Raw genomic sequence first — 19476 nt, 5'->3', positions numbered from 1 at the left:
AGGTTCAGTTTACATCATGTGACCTGCGGAAGTCTGCGGCCGGCAGGAGAGCAGCCGCCGCAGCACGTAGTGATCATAGAACTGTTTAAAACCCAATAGAAGTGGACCAGGGACGGACAAAGCAGCTTTGATAATCCTGTGGGGTTCGACAGAGGGAGCCAGCTGTTCGCTGTCTGCGGAGGGACTTCCGCATTGGTGAGAAATCAGGAAGCAGAAAAGAGCTAGCCGTTAGCCGCTAACGCTAATCTCGACCTGTCCGCTGCGCCAGGTGCAGCAGGAACAGGAGGCTGTGTTCAGCTGACATATTTCAGTTTAGTGCATTTGTTACACACTACAAAAGTTTTTCTGTGACGTTTTCAGCTCATTTATTGTTTGTTTGAATAGTTTAGAGCGCCTGTTAGCACACCAAACTGCCCTGTTCAGGTGTTGGTATGTCAGCAGAGATTTTTGGAGTTGCTGTCGGCATTTCAGGCTTTTCTTCATGTGAAAGGGAATATTTTCATATTTTCAACTGAGTGAGGTTATTTTAGTACCCATAGTCTGTGAAGCCTGAGATTATTGTGTTGTTGATATTTTCTAACAATTGATGTTCATTAGTTATCATTTTTACTCTTTAGATAATATAGATTACAATGACAGATTTTGACTGAACATATTCCAGCTTTATTTTGGTCCACCAGTTAGATAGAAGCTTGAATGAGATTTCTAACCTTCCTCGTTATAGGTCAGGTTTTCTGGACGTCTGATGGCGACCTACAGCCTGATGGAGTGACACTCGAAGATTAAATCCTGGACTCCAAGTACAGCGTCTTCACACACAGTGTGGTGCCGCTCCACAGTGGTATGAACAGAGCTATCTAATGGTTCTGGTAAGATGTGTGGCACACAAGGACTGAGATCATATAAGTAACTAAAGTGACTGAAGGTGATTGAAATCTTATTGAAACTTGAGTACTGGCCAATTTGAATTGTGTGTACTTCTTTGATTACTCTGGTAATATTCATGTTTTATATGCATTTTACTTTCCTACTTTGCTGCACAACCTTTCATTAAAAGGAAGAAGTCTTTACTTCCAAAGGAGAAATTGTGTCAGTGTTGATTCTGGTGCATTTTTGGCTTCATCCAGGCTCCTCTGTCGATCCTAGTAATTTCTGTTTTTCCTAGTCCATTTTAAACATGATAATGGGTATATTTTCAGTAGTAATCAATATATTTTGTGCTCCTTAGCAGTAACAGTTAGATATGTGGCAGGTCTCCTGGTCTAGACCAGCTCTGTGCAAAGAGACCTGATGAAAGTCTGTATGACTTGGAGCTTTATAGATTACTTAGTTTTGATGTGATTTGTGTTGTGTTGCGTTTGGCTGTAGTATGTTGTGTTGCATGGTGTTGTGTCATGTGGTGTGAACAGCGAACAGCTCCTTACAGATCAGGGTGATGGTGTTTACACCATCAGGGCTTTCTCACATCAGTTTCAGAGTGTGTGTGTGAGAGATAAAGCAGCAGCTCCACCTGCTGACACAAAGTGAACAGTGAAGTTTGAGTCCATTGTCTCCTGTTGTGAAAGATGTTATTAATTAATTCATCCATCTATCTTCTATTGCTTTTCCATTTCCAGGTCATGCAGGGTGCTGGAGACAATCCCAGCTCACTCTGAGTGAGGATGGGGTCACCCTGGACAGGTCTCCGGTCCATTGGAGGGACAACTCACAATCTAGTGCCAGTTAATATCTGATATGATCTATTGACAGACTGCTTTGAGCTAATTTATTTTTATTCTGGATCACAAATAGTCTTCACAGAAAAATGCAGATCAGTTCTGAACTTCCACTCATTTCTCTTCTGATCCGCTGATTTGTTCGTCTATCCAGAACAAATCAACTGAATAGAAGTGAAAACCGCAACAACAGCCAGTTTTACAGCAGACCGTTTTTCTACGTTGGTCTGTTGGGACAAACACATCGCTGTAAATATAACAAGAGATTTCTTTGTCTGCACGTCAACACACATTCAGGACACAGAGAAGTTTGTGTTTTCATGGTGACACGTGAGTTTAGGTCAAACTAACAGCATGAGGAGCAGTGATCTCCTCCACGGCTCCAGCTCCACCTGAACACACTCAGACATCAACACAACAAGAGATGAGAGCAGGTCAAAGTGCTGACAATGATTCAGCAACACACAGACACACAATACATTTAGGAAGTAAAAGACACATTTAACTCTATTCCAGTTTACAAAACTCAGCTGTAGCTCCAAGAGACCCATAAACACCAAGTCCAGCATGTAGAGGCTGACTGAATGTGGTCTGGACTCTGTGGAGGAGAGTCATGGTTTCAGAGACGCTGTAGAAGGACAGAATACCTGCTCTGTGATCCAGGTACACTCCGACTCTGGAGGACGGAGGACCTGAGACTGGAGTTTCTATGTCATTGAGGCAGAATGTAAAACTGTTTTGGTCACAGACTAAAGCCCAAGAATTGTTATTGTATCCAAACACACATTCTTTAGACCTCCCTGCTCTGCTGATATTCTTGTATGTGACTCCTACATAAACTCTTCCTCCCCACTCCACCTCCCAGTAACAACGTCCAGTCAGACTCTCTCTGCTCAGGACCTGACACCAGCCAATGAATCTGTCTGGATGATCAGAATAAGACTGAACTTTACTGAGTGTAGCTTTTCTGTTACCTTCAGATAATAAGAGACGGCTGTGTGCTGTGTTTGGATCCAGAGTGATTTCCTGTGAATATCTTAAGAACTGAGTTCTGGTCTTTGGTTCTGGTTCTGGTTCTGACAGTAAAACCTCCACTTCAGTCACTGTCAGTGAGACGTTTGTCCATTTCTGTGTCAGAACGTCCTGTAGCTGATCTCTGAGCTCTGACACAGCTGCTGTCACATCCTCAAAGTATCTCAGAGGACGGATGTTGATGCTGGATGAGTCTGTAGCTTCACTGAGAGCTGACACTGAGGGGTAGTTGTGTAGAAACTGGGTGTGATCCTCTGTGTGTGAGAGCAGCTTCAGCTCAGCGTCTTTCCTCTTCAGCTCAGTGATCTCCTGCTCCAGCTTCTCCTGAAGCTCTTTGACTCGACTCACTTCAGTTTCCTGCTGGGATCTGATCTGCTGCTTCACATCAGACCTTCTTCTCTCCATGAGACAGATCAGCTGAGTGAAGATCTTCTCAGTGTCCTCCACTGCTTTATCAGCAGAGCCGTTGATGGCCTCCACCTCCTGTTGAAGCAGCTCCACATCTTTGTCTCTGTCCTGGATTCTCTGCTGGATTTGTTGTCGACTCAGCTCCAGCTCTCTCTGCCTCTCAGTCCTTTCTGCTGCAGCTGAGACTGTGTCGTGGCCTTTATGTTCCTCCACAGAGCAGAGATAACAGATACACTGCTGATCAGTACGGCAGAACATCTTCATCACCTCATCATGACGAGAGCAGATGTTCTCCCGGAGCTTCTCAGAGGGCTCCACCAGCTTGTGTTTCTTCAGTGGAGCTACATCATAATGAGGCTGCAGGTGTTTCTCACAGTAAGAAAACAGACAAACCAAACAGGACTTGACAGCTTTCAGTTTTCTCCCGGTGCAGAAATCACAGGCCACATCTTCAGGTCCAGCATAGCAGTGATCAGCAGGAGCAGCTTGGAGTCCAGTCTTCTTCAGCTGCTCCACTAAAACTGCTAACATGGTGTTTTTCTCCAGAACAGGCCTCGGTGTGAAGGCCTTCCTACACTGAGGGCAGCTGTAGATTTTCTTCTCATCCTCTCCGTCCCAGTGGGATTTAATACAGTTCATACAGTAGCTGTGTCCACAGGTAGTCGTCACCGGATCCTTCAGTAGATCCAGACAGATGGAACAGGAGATGATTTCGTGGTTCAACTGAGCTCCTTTTTGCGCCATTTCTCCTCTGTGACAACGCCCGTCTGAGTTTCCGTTATAAGTGAAACTAGTTTGATCTCTGATGTAAGAATGTCTCCACCCCCCTTTCAGACTGTAGATCTGAGGGGGAGGGAACCAGGAGACACATGATCAGAGCAGGAAGAAGATGGAGGGTTATCAGGAGGAGAAGTCAAAGAAAGTGACTCTCACAGTGCTTCCTCCACTCTCCAGGTGAGACAGGGCCTTGTGTGTGAGGAAGATGATCACGTCCTCCACACCACTTTGCTGCTGGTAAGCTAACTGCAGGAGGTCCAGAAAAACAGACAGCAGTTTCCTCAGGTGATGGAGAACAAACCTCTCAAATGTCTTAATGATATGTGATGTTAATGCTCCCGGCCGGTAGTCATTGAGAGACATCCGATCTTCGGTAATGGAACAATGCATGAAGTCTTCCAGAGGTCAGGTACCTTCAACAATCTCTGAGAGAGGTTAAAGAGGTGCTGAAAGACTCCAGCAAGCTGCCGGCACACACGCTGAGGACCCTGGAGCTGATGTTCTCTCAAGCCGGTTCTCTCAACCCAACCGGGCAGATGGCCGGCTTCCCCGAGTCTGGTTCTGCTCGAGGTTTCTGCCTCTTAAAGGAAGTTTTTCCTTGCCACTGTCACCAAGTGCTTGCTCATCGGGGATCTGTTGGGTCTTTTTAAATAAATTTATAAAGAGTTTGGTCTAGACCTGCTCTATATGTAAAGTGCCTTGATGTAACTTTGTTATGATTTGGCGCTATACAAATAAATCTGATTGGATTTGATGTTGTCCCGCCGTCTGGCTTTGTTCTGCCTCAGCCTGGAAAACTCCCTCTGTACCTGGCTGGGTGGGGGGGGGGGGCTGTGGTTGTGTCAGTCCCAAAGAGGAGTGAAGGGGGGCTGTCCACTGGCAGCCCAGATCCACAGTCAGAGCTCACAGGGGTAGTGTCAAACCGACTGAAGAATAAGTTTGACACTCCTCGACACTCGACTCCAGATGCTATCATCTTCATCTCGTTCCAGACCTCTTTTGTGTTGTTCTGTCCTGTCTTGGCCTCAGTCCTCTCTCTGTAGCTGCTGCTGGCTTCTCAGTTGCCTCTTCAGCTCCTTTTGAACAGCCCTGAGATCCTCAAAATCCCTGGCTATGAAAGCTCTCTTCTTCCTGTTGAGAAGGCCTTTAATGTCTTTCTTGATCGAAAAGCAAAATTTTGAATTACATAAAAAATAACAACTAAAATAAATAGAAATAAAATGTGAATTATTTATTTTCCAACGCCGCAGGGAGCCGCAGCAGAGGGATGGGAGAACAACATGTGGCTCCAGAGCCGTGGGTTGTGACCCCTGGACCAGACCTTTACAGTCCTGGTGCTGGCAGCCTGCTGTAGAGGGAGAGAAGACTTGTATGCATTCTTCACGTTGACTTACAGGAGGTCCAGGGTTTTATTCCCTCTCATTGCAGAGTCTACGTACTGGGTGAAGTTGGTGAGAACAGGAGAGAGAGAGCGACAGGTTGAAGTCCCCGCTGATCAGGATGAGAGCACTGAGATGCTGCATCTGGAATCCTGGGATCACAGAGTGGATGTCGTCACTGACGCCAGCTGCTGACAGAGGAATGTAAACAACCACCATGATGATCAGAAGGTAGTAGATGCAGTCCCACCACCATGAGCTCCACATCAGGACTACTCAGAGTCCTTCCTGGTTACAGCATTTAGTGCTGACAAAGACAGCAAGCCCCCCTCCTCTCTTCTTGTCGCTCTGCCTCCGGCGGTCCGTGCAGACCAGCGTATAGCGGGGCAGGTCCATAACGCTGTCCGGTATATTCCCATGCAGCCAGGTCTCAGTGAAACAGAGCATGCTGCACTCCTTGTATGCATGCAGGTTCTTAATGAGTGCTGCAAACTTGTCCATTTTGTTGGCGAGTGACCTTACATTCCCCACAATGACCGAATGCAAGAAGAGCTTGAATTTCCTGTCTCTCTTTGTCCTCTCTCTCACTTTTGCGCCGACTCGCTTACCACAGCGGGTGTTCCTCCATGTCGCCTCAGGAGCTCACACAGTGGGGAGTCCGGCTCCATGTCTGATACAGAGCAAAAGGTTTGATGTGATTAAACGTGGAGAATTAAGTCAGATATTTATTCAGTACAAATTCACTACACCTGAATGTACCACTGAGGGTCACCGGAAATCATTCCTGCCCGCTGCCATCAGACTGTGCAACTCCTCACTCTGGCTGTCAGACACTCTGAGTCAGTTGGTTTACTCGGGACTAGTTATTATGTGCAATATTCTATATTCAAATGTTGGTAAACTGTTGTTTTATTTATCACTTGTAGATACAGGAACAAATGTACACTTATATTTTAGTGTTTAGATTTATTTTATTTTAGTGCTTATATTTAAACTTTACTGATATATTTTATAATTTTATACTTTCCAGTTCTTTAAGACTTTTGAATGGGAGCACATGCAGCTGAAGGCAATTTTCCCTTGGGGATCAATAAAGCATTTCTGATTGTGATTCTAATTCTGAAGCCACAGAGGATGAGCTGAATGAGACAGTGACAGAGATCTGTCAGACCTGGAGGCCTCTCTGGTCTGAGGCTGAACTGCTTTCAGGACTGGTGTTTCCAGTTTTCATGACTCAGCGTGTGAAGGCAGAAATGAGCAGCTTGACGTAGAGAAAGCAGAGCTCTGTGTCTCCATGTTAAAACTCTTTCAAGGTCCACATCAGAGCTCCGACTGAATCTGCCTTTAGATGGTTCAGTAAAGTCTATTAAATTAGATTTATTCAGAAAGATTCCTGCTCCGAACCGAATTTCTGTTCTTGATGTGTGACTCCTGAATGAAATGTCGAAAACTGAAGTAATTTTACTGACTCTATGAATTCATTCAATGTAATTTACAGAAGTGTGAAATGTGGAACTTGCATAATAAAAACTCTTTCTCTCCCGCTGCCATCAGACTCCTAAACAGGAGTTAATAACCATCAGCTACCTCCTGTAACAGTCAGCAGCTGTTTATTCTTCATTTTACACACAGCTGATAGCTTCTATGTCAGCTTGTTCCATGTTCTCTGTTTCTATTGTTGTTTTGAGAATGTCCTATTTTTTGTGTATCTATTTTCTATATATATTTGTCCTTCACTGTGGACAACAAAAATGATTTATTTGTACAGAGAAACGTGTTTCTTTATGACAGTAAACACTTTAAATTGAATTGAATTTAGCACAGTTGGATTTTTTTGCCTGGTTTATTGCCTTTGTTTGGTGCTATTCAGAGATATAAAATAAATGTTTAACCTTTGTGAATTGTTGATCGTTCACTCTTTTTTCTCAAAATAAAATGAATCATTTTCCGTTTCAAATCAGGATGGATCAGCGGGGAGTGGGCGTGGCTTGTTTGAAGGTGGCTTTCCGCCCACTTTGGCTGACGGACTCAGAAACCAGATCCAGTTCGGTGAGTGACTCATCGAAACTCCGGTCTTTAAAAGAATCCAGCTTCCCGTCACTAATTTCGTTTTACTGCAGATAACTGTCAGAATAAAATGTTTTTAAAATCCGCCCAGAACCGGTTCAGATACTTCCTGGAGTTGAGTTTGCCAACCAATAGGATTAGAGGAATGCTGCTCCCGCTCTCAACCCAACCAATATCACTGGTCAATCAGAGGTGGAGGAGGGCGGGACCTAATGGGGTAGGGTTTGTAACTTCAGCTTCGTTAGCGTCGCCGTGGGGGGGCAGTTAGGACAATTCAAACAGGTAAGAATTAATATTAAAGCATCAAACCTTCATTGTACAGACAATATTTTTCTAATATAACACAAAAATTCAATGATATCTTTGTTTTTACCCGTTTTTGTCAGTAAAAGTGAGATATCCACACTGACCAAAGAGGAGTAGTCCATATTGCCCCCCTGCTGTATTTCATGAAATGGTTCGGTCCTTATGCGCGCTGCTAGCAATCAGGAAGGAGAAGTTAGCTCCGGTTAGCATGCTGCTAACGTTAAAGGAAAATGAGTTTTTAAAAGGAAAAGACAGAAAGGAGAGAGAGGAGAGGAGAAGGAAAGGAGGTCAGGATGTGACCCGGCTCTTCTCTAACAAAGATGGCCGCCTTCAGTCTGAGAGCGGGAGAAAGGAAGCCGTTAGCTTCATGTCCGCAGTGGAATCAGGTACAGACAGCCACATTTCACTCCCTTTAACCTCCATTTAATCAGTGCACAGAAATGTTTATCCAGATATTCATCAGAAATCAGTTTTCACTGCCCCTCCAACCAGACTCAGTGAATCTGTGCAGCCCCCCTCCACCAACAAAAGGCCCGTTCACTTCATCCACACAATCAGTTCATAATCACAGTTTGATTAAAGCTCATAGACCGTTTTTCTACGTTGGTCTGTTGGGACAAACACATCGCTGTAAATATAACAAGAGATTTCTTTGTCTGCACGTCAACACACATTCAGGACACAGAGAAGTTTGTGTTTTCATGGTGACACACGTGAGTTTAGGTCAAACTAACAGCATGAGGAGCAGTGATCTCCTCCACGGCTCCAGCTCCACCTGAACACACTCAGACATCAACACAACAAGAGATGAGAGCAGGTCAAAGTGCTGACAATGATTCAGCAACACACAGACACACTGAATACATTTAGGAAGTAAAAGACATTTAACTCACTAACGTCTATTTCAGTTTACAAAACTCAGCAGCTGTAGCTCCAAAACTGTAAAGTCCAAGTCCAGCATGTAGAGGCTGACTGAATGTGGTCTGGACTCTGTGGAGGAGAGTCATGGTTTCAGAGACACTGTAGAAGGACAGAATACCTGCTCTGTGATCCAGGTACACTCCGACTCTGGAGGACGGAGGACCTGAGACTGGAGTCTGGATGTTGTTGAACCAGAATTTAAAACTGTTTTGGTCACAGAATAAAGCCCAAGATTTGTTATTGTATCCAAATCCACATTCTTTAGACCTCCCTGCTCTGCTGATATTCTTGTATGCGACTGCTACATAAACTCCTCCTCCTCTTTTCTCCACCTCCCAGTAACAACGTCCAGTCAGACTCTCTCTGCTCAGGACCTGTCCCCAGCCACTGAATCTGTCTGGATGATCGGAATAAGATTGAACTTTACTCAGTGTAGCTTTTCTGTTTCCTTCAGATAATAACAGCTGTCTGTGTGCTGTATTTGGATCCAGAGTGATTTCCTGTGAATATCTTAAGAACTGAGTTCTGGTCTTTGGTTCTGGTTCTGACAGTAAAACATCCACTTCAGTCACTGTCAGTGAGACGTTTGTCCATTTCTGTGTCAGAACGTCCTGTAGCTGATCTCTGAGCTCTGACACAGCTGCTGTCACATCCTCAAAGTATCTCAGAGGACGGATGTTGATGCTGGATGAGTCTGTAGCTTCACTGAGAGCTGACACTGAGGGGTAGTTGTGTAGAAACTGGGTGTGATCCTCTGTGTGTGAGAGCAGCTTCAGCTCAGCGTCTTTCCTCTTCAGCTCAGTGATCTCCTGCTCCAGCTTCTCCTGAAGCTCTTTGACTCGACTCACTTCAGTTTCCTGCTGAGATCTGATCTGCTGCTTCACATCAGACCTTCTTCTCTCCATGAGACGGATCAGCTGAGTGAAGATCTTCTCAGTGTCCTCCACTGCTTTATCAGCAGAGCTGTTGATGGCCTCCACCTCCTGTTGAAGCAGCTTCACATCTTTGTCTCTGTCCTGGATTCTCTGCTGGATTTGTTGTCGACTCAGCTCCAGCTCTCTCTGCCTCTCAGTCCTTTCTGCTGCAGCTGAGACTGTGTCGTGGCCTTTATGTTCATCCACAGAGCAGAGAAAACAGATACACTGCTGATCAGTACGGCAGAACATCTTCATCACCTCATCATGACGAGAGCAGATGTTCTCCCGGAGCTTCTCAGAGGGCTCCACCAGCTTGTGTTTCTTCAGTGGAGCTACATCATAATGAGGCTGCAGGTGTTTCTCACAGTAAGAGACCAGACAAACCAAACAGGACTTGACAGCTTTCAGTTTTCTCCCGGTGCAGACATCACAGGCCACATCTTCAGGTCCAGCATAGCAGTGATCAGCAGGAGCAGCTTGGAGTCCAGTCTTCTTCAGCTGCTCCACTAAAACTGCTAACATGGTGTTTTTCTCCAGAACAGGCCTTGGTATGAAGGACTTCCTACACTGAGGGCAGCTGTAGATTTTCTTCTCATCCTCTCCGTCCCAGTGGGATTTAATACAGTTCATACAGTAGCTGTGTCCACAGGTAGTCGTCACCGGATCCTTCAGTAGATCCAGACAGATGGAACAGGAGAAGGTTTCCTGGTCCAGCTGAACTCCTTTCTGCTCCATTTCTCCTCTCAGTGACGGCTGTCCGAGTTTCTGTTAGTCAGAAGTGAAACTAGTTTGATCTCTGCTGTAAAAATGTCTCCACCCTCCTTCAGACTGTAGATCTGATGGGGAGGGAACCAGGAGACACGTGATCAGAGCAGGAAGAAGACTCAGTCCAACATAATATTCCTTCATCTGTATAAATATATGAAGTTAATTGCTGTTTTAGTCCTGTGGACAACAGCTCTGCCTCCTTGTTTCCATGCCCCTTCTTTCTCCCTGCTGTGAGCTGTGAACCAACCATTCACTCCCTGTCAGTCATCCTGTCCTGCTCACAAGACGGACCAACAGCTCACTTTGCCGGGATGATAAAATAAAGAAATATTACATTTGCAAACCAGAAGTGTGAAATGTGGAACTAGCAGAATAAAAACTCTTCCTCTCCCGCTGCCATCAGACTCCTAAACAGGAGTTAATAACCATCAGCTACCTCCTGTAACAGTCAGCAGCTGTTTATTCTTCATTTTACACACAGCTGATAGCTTCTATGTCAGCTTGTTCCATGTTCTCTGTTTCTGTTGTTGTTTTGAGAATGTCCTATTTTTTTGTGTATCTATTTTCTATATATGTTTGTCCTTCACTGTGGACAACAAAAAGGATTTAATTGTACAGAGAAACGTGTTTCTTTATGACAGTAAACACTTTAAATTGAATTGAATTTAGCACAGTTGGATTTTTTTGCCTGGTTTATTGCCTTTGTTTGGTGCTATTCAGAGATATAAAATAAATGTTTAACCTTTGTGAATTGTTGATCGTTCACTCTTTTTTCTCAAAATAAAATGAATCATTTTCCGATTCAAATCAGGATGGATCAGCGGGGAGTGGGCGTGGCTTGTTTGAAGGTGGCTTTCCGCCCACTTTGGCTGACGGACTCAGAAACCAGATCCAGTTCGGTGAGTGACTCATCGAAACTCCGGTCTTTAAAAGAATCCAGCTTCCCGTCACTAATTTCGTCTTACTGCAGATAACTGTCAGAATAAGATGTTTTTAAAATACGGCCAGAACCGGTTCAGATACTTCCTGGAGTTGAGTTTGCCAACCAATAGGATTAGAGGAATGCTGCTCCCGCTCTCAACCCAACCAATATCACTGGTCAATCAGAGGTGGAGGAGGGCGGGACTTAATGGGGTAGGGTTTGTAACTTCAGCTTCGTTAGCGTCGCCGTGGGGGGGCAGTTAGGACAATTCAAACAGGTAAGAATTAATATTAAAGCATCAAACCTTCATTGTACAGACAATATTTTTCTAATATAACACAAAAATTCAATGATATCTTTGTTTTTACCCGTTTTTGTCAGTAAAAGTGAGATATCCAGACTGACCAAAGAGGAGTAGTCCATATTGCCCCCCTGCTGTATTTCATGAAATGGTTCGGTCCTTATGCGCGCTGCTAGCAATCAGGAAGGAGAAGTTAGCTCCGGTTAGCATGCTGCTAACGTTAAAGGAAAATGAGTTTTTAAAAGGAAAAGACAGAAAGGAGAGAGAGGAGAGGAGAGGAGAGGAGAGGAGAGGAGAAGGAAAGGAGGTCAGGATGTGACCCGGCTCTTCTCTAACAAAGATGGCCGCCTTCAGTCTGAGAGCGGGAGAAAGGAAGCCGTTAGCTTCATGTCCGCAGTGGAATCAGGTACAGACAGCCACATTTCACTCCTTTTAACCTCCATTTAATCAGTGCACAGAAATGTTTATCCAGATATTCATCAGAAATCAGTTTTCACTGCCCCTCCAACCAGACTCAGTGAATCTGTGCAGCCCCCCTCCACCAACAAAAGGCCCGTTCACTTCATCCACACAATCAGTTCATAATCACAGTTTGATTAAAGCTCATAGACCGTTTTTCTACGTTGGTCTGTTGGGACAAACACATCGCTGTAAATATAACAAGAGATTTCTTTGTCTGCACGTCAACACACATTCAGGACACAGAGAAGTTTGTGTTTTCATGGTGACACACGTGAGTTTAGGTCAAACTAACAGCATGAGGAGCAGTGATCTCCTCCACGGCTCCAGCTCCACCTGAACACACTCAGACATCAACACAACAAGAGATGAGAGCAGGTCAAAGTGCTGACAATGATTCAGCAACACACAGACACACTGAATACATTTAGGAAGTAAAAGACAGACCAGTTTTCTCTTTTTCCTGATGGTCCAGATTTTGATTCGTCAGCAAAAAGAAAAAAAAAAAAAAACCAAAACAAAAAAAACAGAAAAAAGTTTCAGTCTAGTTGAGAAGGTCAAAGGTGACCTCTGAGCAGATCTGTGTAACTAAACTTTAAACATTACGTTCATAAGCATTCAAATGCCCACAGCTTTAAAAATGTGTGTGTCTTTAAGTCCTTTAATAGACAGAAAAAATGTCAACAACATTGAACATTATTTTTTACTGATATGATCTATTGACAGACTGCTTTGAGCTAATTTATTTTTATTCTGGATCACAAATAGTCTTCACAGAAAAATGCAGATCAGTTCTGAACTTCCACTCATTTCTCTTCTGATCAGCTGATTTGTGCGTCTATCCAGAACAAATCAACTGAATAGAAGTGAAAACAGCAACAACAGCCAGTTTTACAGCAGAAACGCTCCATAAAGGTTCACATTTACAGTTCACAGTCCGAGCTCCACCGAGCTCCACCAAAAACAAGTTTGTGTTTTCATGGTGACACACGTGAGTTTAGGTCAAACTAACAGCATGAGGAGCAGTGATCTCCTCCACGGCTCCAGCTCCACCTGAACACACTCAGACATCAACACAACAAGAGATGAGAGCAGGTTAAAGTGCTGACAATGATTCAGCAACACACAGACACACTGAATACATTTAGGAACTAAAAGACACATTTAACTCTATTCCAGTTTACAAAACTCAGCTGTAGCTCCAACAGACGTGTAAAACCTGAGTCCAGCATGTAGAGGCTGAGTGAATGTGGTCTGGACTCTGTGGAGGAGAGTCATGGTTTCAGAGATGTGAAACTGTCTCGTTTACAGAATAAAGCCCAAGAATTGTTATTGAATCCAAATCCACATTCTTTAGACCTCCCTGCTCTGCTGATATTCTTGTATGTGACTCCTACATAAACTCCTCCTCCTCTTTTCTCCACCTCCCAGTAACAACGTCCAGTCAGACTCTCTCTGCTCAGGACCTGCCAGCAGCCAGTGAATCTGTCTGGATGATCAGAATAACACTGATCTTTACTCATTTAGTGCCACGGGCTATATGCACAGAGGCTAGTGGCCTCTGTGCATAGCACGAGGCACTACTTAATCTTCTCCATACTTATTATTCTTATTTTTCTTCTTATTATTATTATTCCGTCACTTTTTTGTCCGTTAATGCAGGCCGTACCGCTTGACGGAGCAAAACAATATATATATCAAAAAACGTGCGTCTCGATCGGGAATAGTGTGCTAAATTCTGGGGAGTAGATTTTCAGATTTTTCCCAAAGTTATTCCCAAAAAACCAGCAAAAATTCTCCATAGGAATGAATGGGATCCGAAGAAAAATAGCCTCAGAATTTCACCTATTTTCTCAGTTGCGTAACTCAGTCATGCGTGCACCTAGAAACGTAGGAAATCTTGTGCTCTTTCCAGAACATCGAACCGTTTTCTCCTAAATGGTACGGTTTTCGAACTACGAGCGTTCAAAGGAGCAGTCCGATTCTTTTTCCTCCAAGTTAGAGTGGAGACGCTCGTTAACTAGAGTGAGAGCACTGTGAAAAACTCACCCACATTTTCATTTTTAACTCGAGCTCACAGCCAAACTGTGAAAGGGAGACTAATGATTTTTTGACAAAACGTAGACACAGGTCTTGGGATTCAGAAAATCTAAGTTTGACAGCTCAGCTCCTCACCAAATTTAAACAGGAGCGCTCAGAGCGCCAGCAACACCTGCTTTTGCCCCAATTGACTGCAATGCAAATCAAGCTTTCCCTCAACACAATTTCACTCTGACTTCGCACTGTCCCTACACACTCATTTTAAGGACTTTTCAAATCAAACAAAGACTGATGGAATCCCCAGACTCTTCTGTCTCTCGCGGTGTTTTCGCTTTTCGGACCGGAGCTACGGTTTGCTCGTAATTCGAAGTAGTTCGGGAGGTGGTCAAAAGCCACTTTTGGGAGAGTTTTGGAGGGAGTCTCAGCTCTGACCAGACTGAATTCTCAAATCACCGTGGCAACCGCAGGTCCCTCAGCTCAGGTCTGTGGATCAGACCCACCTCACTTTGGAGCCTCACTGCTTCGTCATACTTTGTCACAGAAACGCCGTTCAAAGTTTAAACGGCTCACAAGACCTTGACCTCTGACCTGGAACACTCACACATATACACAGACACACACAGAGACAGATATAGACACGCACTGACACATATACACAGACATACACAGAGACATATATACAGACACACTCATTGAATCAAGCTCAATCGGTTCTCCGAAACTACATTTCACCAGGAAGGCTTTCGACAGCATGACGGTACATTGGTTGCTCGTCTGGGCGAGGGGACGACGGGCGAGGGTTTGACGGGCGAGGGTTTGACGGGCGAGGGGACGACGGGCGAGGGTTTGACGGGCGAGGGTTTGACGGGCGAGGGTTTGACGGGCGAGGCGACGACGGGCGAGGCGACGACGGGCGAGAGGACGACGGGCGAGGGTTTGACGGGCGAGGGGACGACGGGCAAGGGTTTGACGTGCGAGGGGTTGACGGGCCAGGGGACGACGGGCGAGGGTTTGACGTGCGAGGGGTTGACGGGCCAGGGGTTGACGGGCAAGGGTTTGACGTGCGAGGGTTTGACGTGCGAGGGGTTGACGGGCCAGGGGTTGACGGGCGAGGGTTTGACGTGCGAGGGTTTGACGTGCGAGGGGTTGACGGGCCAGGGGACGACGGGCGAGGGGTTGACGGGCAAGGGTTTGACGTGCGAGGGGTTGACGGGCCAGGGGTTGACGGGCGAGGGGTTGACGGGCAAGGCGACGATGGGCGAGGGGACGACGGGCAAGGGTTTGACGTGCGAGGGGTTGACGGGCGAGGGGACGACGGGCGAGGGGACGCCGACCTGCGGCACAAAATTTCCCTCGAATTTTCTAGTTACTGTAACTTTTCTTTTTCCTTCAGATAATAACAAACGTCTGTGTGCTGTGTTTGAATATCTTAAGAACTCAGTTCTGGTCTTTGGTTCTGGTTCTGGTTCTGACAGTAAAACCTCCACTTCAGTCACTGTCAGTGAGACGTTTGTCCATTTCTGTGTCAGAACGTCCTGTAGCTGATCTCTGAGCTCTGACACAGCTGCTGTCACATCCTCAAAGTATCTCAGAGGACGGATGTTGATGCTGGATGAGTCTGTAGCTTCACTGAGAGCTGACACTGAGGGGTAGTTGTGTAGAAACTGGGTGTGATCCTCTGTGTGTGAGAGCAGCTTCAGCTCAGCGTCTTTCCTCTTCAGCTCAGTGATCTCCTGCTCCAGCTTCTCCTGAAGCTCTTTGACTCGACTCACTTCAGTTTCCTGCTGAGATCTGATCTGCTGCTTCACATCAGACCTTCTTCTCTCCATGAGACAGATCAGCTGAGTGAAGATCTTCTCAGTGTCCTCCACTGCTTTATCAGCAGAGCCGTTGATGGCCTCCACCTCCTGTTGAAGCAGCTTCACATCTTTGTCTCTGTCCTGGATTCTCTGCTGGATTTGTTGTCGACTCAGCTCCAGCTCTCTCTGCCTCTCAGTCCTTTCTGCTGCAGCTGAGACTGTGTCGTGGCTTTTATGTTCCTCCAGAGAACAGAGAAAACAGATACACTGCTGATCAGTACGGCAGAACATCTTCATCACCTCATCATGACGAGAGCAGATGTTCTCCTGGAGCTTCTCAGAGGGCTCCACCAGCTTGTGTTTCTTGAATTTATCTGATTTATAATGAGGCTGCAGGTGTTTCTCACAGTAAGAGACCAGACAAACCAAACAGGACTTGACAGCTTTCAGTTTTCTCCCGGTGCAGAAATCACAGGCCACATCTTCAGGTCCAGCATAGCAGTGATCAGCAGGAGCAGCTTGGAGTCCAGTCTTCTTCAGCTGCTCCACTAAAACTGCTAACATGGTGTTTTTCTCCAGAACAGGCCTCGGTATGAAGGCCTTCCTACACTGAGGGCAGCTGTAGATTTTCTTCTCATCCTCTCCGTCCCAGTGGGATTTAATACAGTTCATACAGTAGCTGTGTCCACAGGTAGTCGTCACCGGATCCTTCAGTAGATCCAGACAGATGGAACAGGAGATGATTTCGTGGTCCAGCTGAACTCCTTTCTGCTCCATTTCTCCTCTCAGTGACGGCCGTCTGAGTTTCTGTTATTCAAAAGTGAAACTAGTTTGATCTCTGCTGTAAAAATGTCTCCACCCCCTTCAGACTGTAGATCTGAGGGGGAGGGAACCAGGAGACACGTGACGGAAACAGATATCACATTTCTCCTGCTAGCTTCTGTTCATCAGTTCCCGGTAAAATTCAGAGTAGGATTTAAAATACGACGCTTTGAAAGACCAAAGTCATCAGATTTCAGAGAGCTCAGACTTCCTGATTGTCCCAGGAGGTCACTTCCCTCTCCGGGTGGAGTTTTATTTGTCGTCTCTTGGTCTGGATCATCAAAGAGACCTGATGGAAGTCTGTATAACTTGGAGCTTTTTTAGATAAATTGGTTCTGATGTGATTTGTGCTATGTTGTTTTGTGTTATGCTGTAGTATGTTGTGTTGCATTGTGTTGTCGTGTGGTGTGAACAGCTGCTGGCGGCTCACAGATCAGGGTTATGGTGTTTACACCATCAGGGCTTTGTCACATCAGTTTCAGGGACTGTGTGTGGAGGATGAAGGTTTGAGGCAGCAGCTCCCCCTGCTGACACAAAGTGAGCAGTGAATGTTTGAGTCTCAACATTGTCTCCTGTTGTTGTCCAGCTGATTATCTGTTTCCGGGTCACTGGGGGTTCTGGAGCCAATCCCAGCTCACCCTGGCCAGGTCACCAGTCCGTCACAGAGACAGACAGGCCTATGGACAGTTTAGAGTCACCCATGAACCCAAACATGATGTCTTTGGAAGCCCCAGGCCAGGAACCCAACCAGGACCTCCTTGTTTTGGGGCAGCACCAGCTATGCTGCACTTGGTTAAAGACATAGAGGACAAATGTGTGTGTGTACGTCTACTGGACGCCCTCAGACCTTCATTGGTACAGAGGGGTGTCCTCAGTCTGGGTCCAGTCTCTGATACCACTTCAGAGGAGGACAAGAAACCACAAAAAGAGACTTTTTTTCAAACCGGGTCCAGGTCCGGAGACCGTCTATGTTTACAGCTGATCCGGCCTTCCGTCCGGTACACATTTAAATCTAATCTAAAAAATGAAAAGCAGGACCCCGTCACGGAATCAAACCCCAGTGTGACGTGTACAGTACGTGTACTCTGTAAAGGCAGCAGACACAGTTTCCTCGTGCTCTTCATCCTACATGAGTGATATGTTTCCGTATATTTAAACAAAATCTTTGACGTATTGCCTACTTACAGTTACAAGGTCTGTTGTGGTGTGAGGGGGCTCCACCAGGCAGATAGAAACACAATCAGAATCGGGGCTCCATTGATGCTGTCTTTTTAGAGTTGTGTTGCTTCAGGTTAACTTCGGGTGAAACTACTGCGAGTTGGTCAGACTAACTCAGATCTGCTGTTCTGGAACCGAAAACTCAGAGTTTCCTATCTCAGAGTTCAGGGTTAGACTGTGTGAAACAGACCTCTGGGCTCTGGTCTCTTTTTATTGTATGTACTTTTGCTGACCTCATGTGGAAGAAGATGGTGCTGCCGAGTCACACACTGTTATATTATTATTACATATCAGTAACAGTTACATCATTGTCATCATTCTCATAATGTCTGTACTTTTCAAATCTTTAACTTCTGCACTCATAATGGATTTTGCTCATAAAGCTGAAGTCAGTTCTGCTCAGTGGAGTGGTTTCTTTTAGTTTTTATTTTTTCATTAAGTTTGTTGTTGATTCTGGTTGTTGTCGTAAATTCAGTCGTAGTTAATGTACACAAGCTTTATTTTCCTATAAATAATTATGAGAGGGGTGCCCTTCAGCACGAGTGTGTGTGACCACAGCACATGCAGCAGCACACTTTCACTCCTGCTGCTACTTCCAGCCAATCGTGTTGGAGGAAGGGATGAGCCAATCAGAGCGCAGCCTGGATGAGATCCTGGAACTGTGAAGTGTGTGTTTATGTGAATCAGAGTAGATCATCAGAGGGGTGGGTGTGTGTGTGTGTGTGTGTGTGTGTGTAAAGGTGAACAGATGATTAAGCTGTTTAGTTTTGTTGTAGTTTCTGCTGATGGTGTCTGCTGTTTTATTTTTTTATGGTTTGTATTTTGAACAGTTTGATTGAGGAGGAGCTCTGTAATGTTTTGGTGTTATTAATAATTAATACATTTATCTGGAGATGAGCTATAAAAATACGCTGCTCATGTGCTCAGGCACAAAACAAAGACTGTTTTTGGACTGGAGCCACTTTTTAAACTCAGTGCTGCTTCCAGTTGTTACTTTATTTTTTCTGCTTGTCTTGTTTGTTCTTTACTCCTCCTGCCTCTGGGGGCACTGTGGACTACAGGGTCTGTCTGTAAACTGAAGCCTTAATTGTATTGAAGTCTATGGGAAAATGTTCCTACTTCTTTGATTTGTTAGTTCAGTAAGCCACATTCAGCTGCAGGAGAAGCGAACAATCGGCCCTTTAAGGCGGCTCCGTGGGGAGATCAGATCAGATCTCTCCACGTTTAATGATTTTTAACTGATTTATGGTACAAAAATATGACATTGATCGGACACAGCAGCTGCTGGCCGTCTGCTCAGTCATGGTTTCTTTGTTGGTCATAAAAAGCTACTGGTTGTGTTGTGCTAAAACACACAGGAGGTGCAGGTCCCTTAAAGGGCTCCGGGTTCATTCAGACAGCACAAGATTAGATAAGAAATAAAAGCGTGTGGTACAGTACATACTGTAACTGCCTCCAGCTATAGATATGGACCTGTGTGTGTGTGTGTGTGTGTGTTCCTCAGTGTGAACACACCTGCTGCAGTGCTTCAGCTGAAGCGCTGTAATGCTGCTCAGAGTTTAAAGGGTCAGTTCACCCAAAATAACAACAAACCCTCTTCAGTCAGTGTGATAAGAGATCTTTAG

At 45.3% G+C, this 19476-nt stretch overlaps 2 protein-coding genes across 2 annotated transcripts; both read right to left on the bottom strand.

Moving 5' to 3' along the window:
• Positions 1 to 656: 656 nt before the first annotated feature.
• Positions 657 to 10306, bottom strand: LOC115044696 (uncharacterized). The gene is made up of 6 exons (XM_029503853.1): positions 8586 to 10306; positions 5900 to 5981; positions 5608 to 5828; positions 5372 to 5502; positions 4089 to 4178; positions 657 to 4028 (listed from the first exon to the last, which is right to left on the bottom strand). The coding sequence occupies exons 1-6, from the start codon at positions 10255 to 10257 to the stop codon at positions 2223 to 2225; spliced, it is 4002 nt and encodes a 1333-aa protein (XP_029359713.1). The 5' UTR covers positions 10258 to 10306; the 3' UTR covers positions 657 to 2222.
• Positions 10307 to 14740: 4434 nt separating this feature from the next.
• On the bottom strand, positions 14741 to 15508 carry LOC115044695 (vegetative cell wall protein gp1-like; the record flags this gene model as incomplete). The annotated part of the gene is made up of 1 exon (XM_029503852.1): positions 14741 to 15508. A coding segment is annotated over one exon (768 nt), but the record flags the coding sequence as incomplete, so codon positions are not given.
• Between the last annotated feature and the right edge of the window lie 3968 nt (positions 15509 to 19476).

Source organism: Echeneis naucrates, chromosome 6 (genome assembly GCF_900963305.1).
Source record: "Echeneis naucrates chromosome 6, fEcheNa1.1, whole genome shotgun sequence".
Lineage (NCBI taxonomy): Eukaryota > Metazoa > Chordata > Actinopteri > Carangiformes > Echeneidae > Echeneis > Echeneis naucrates.
The sequence above is the reverse complement of the archived record's forward strand: the minus strand, read 5'-3'. Positions and strand labels throughout refer to the sequence as shown.

What these genes read in the sequence shown, in the direction of transcription:
- LOC115044696 (XM_029503853.1), bottom strand. Translation starts at nt 10,257, where the DNA reads ATGGAGCAGAAAGGAGTTCAGCTGGACCAGGAAACCTTCTCCTGTTCC. An exon ending in GTAAGCGAGTCGGCGCAAAA is followed by an intron (nt 5,829 to 5,899) that starts GTGAGAGAGAGG and finishes GGGGAATGTAAG; the next exon opens with GTCACTCGCCAACAAAATGG. An exon ending in TGGAGAGTGGAGGAAGCACT is followed by an intron (nt 4,029 to 4,088) that starts GTGAGAGTCACT and finishes TTCCTGCTCTGA; the next exon opens with TCATGTGTCTCCTGGTTCCC.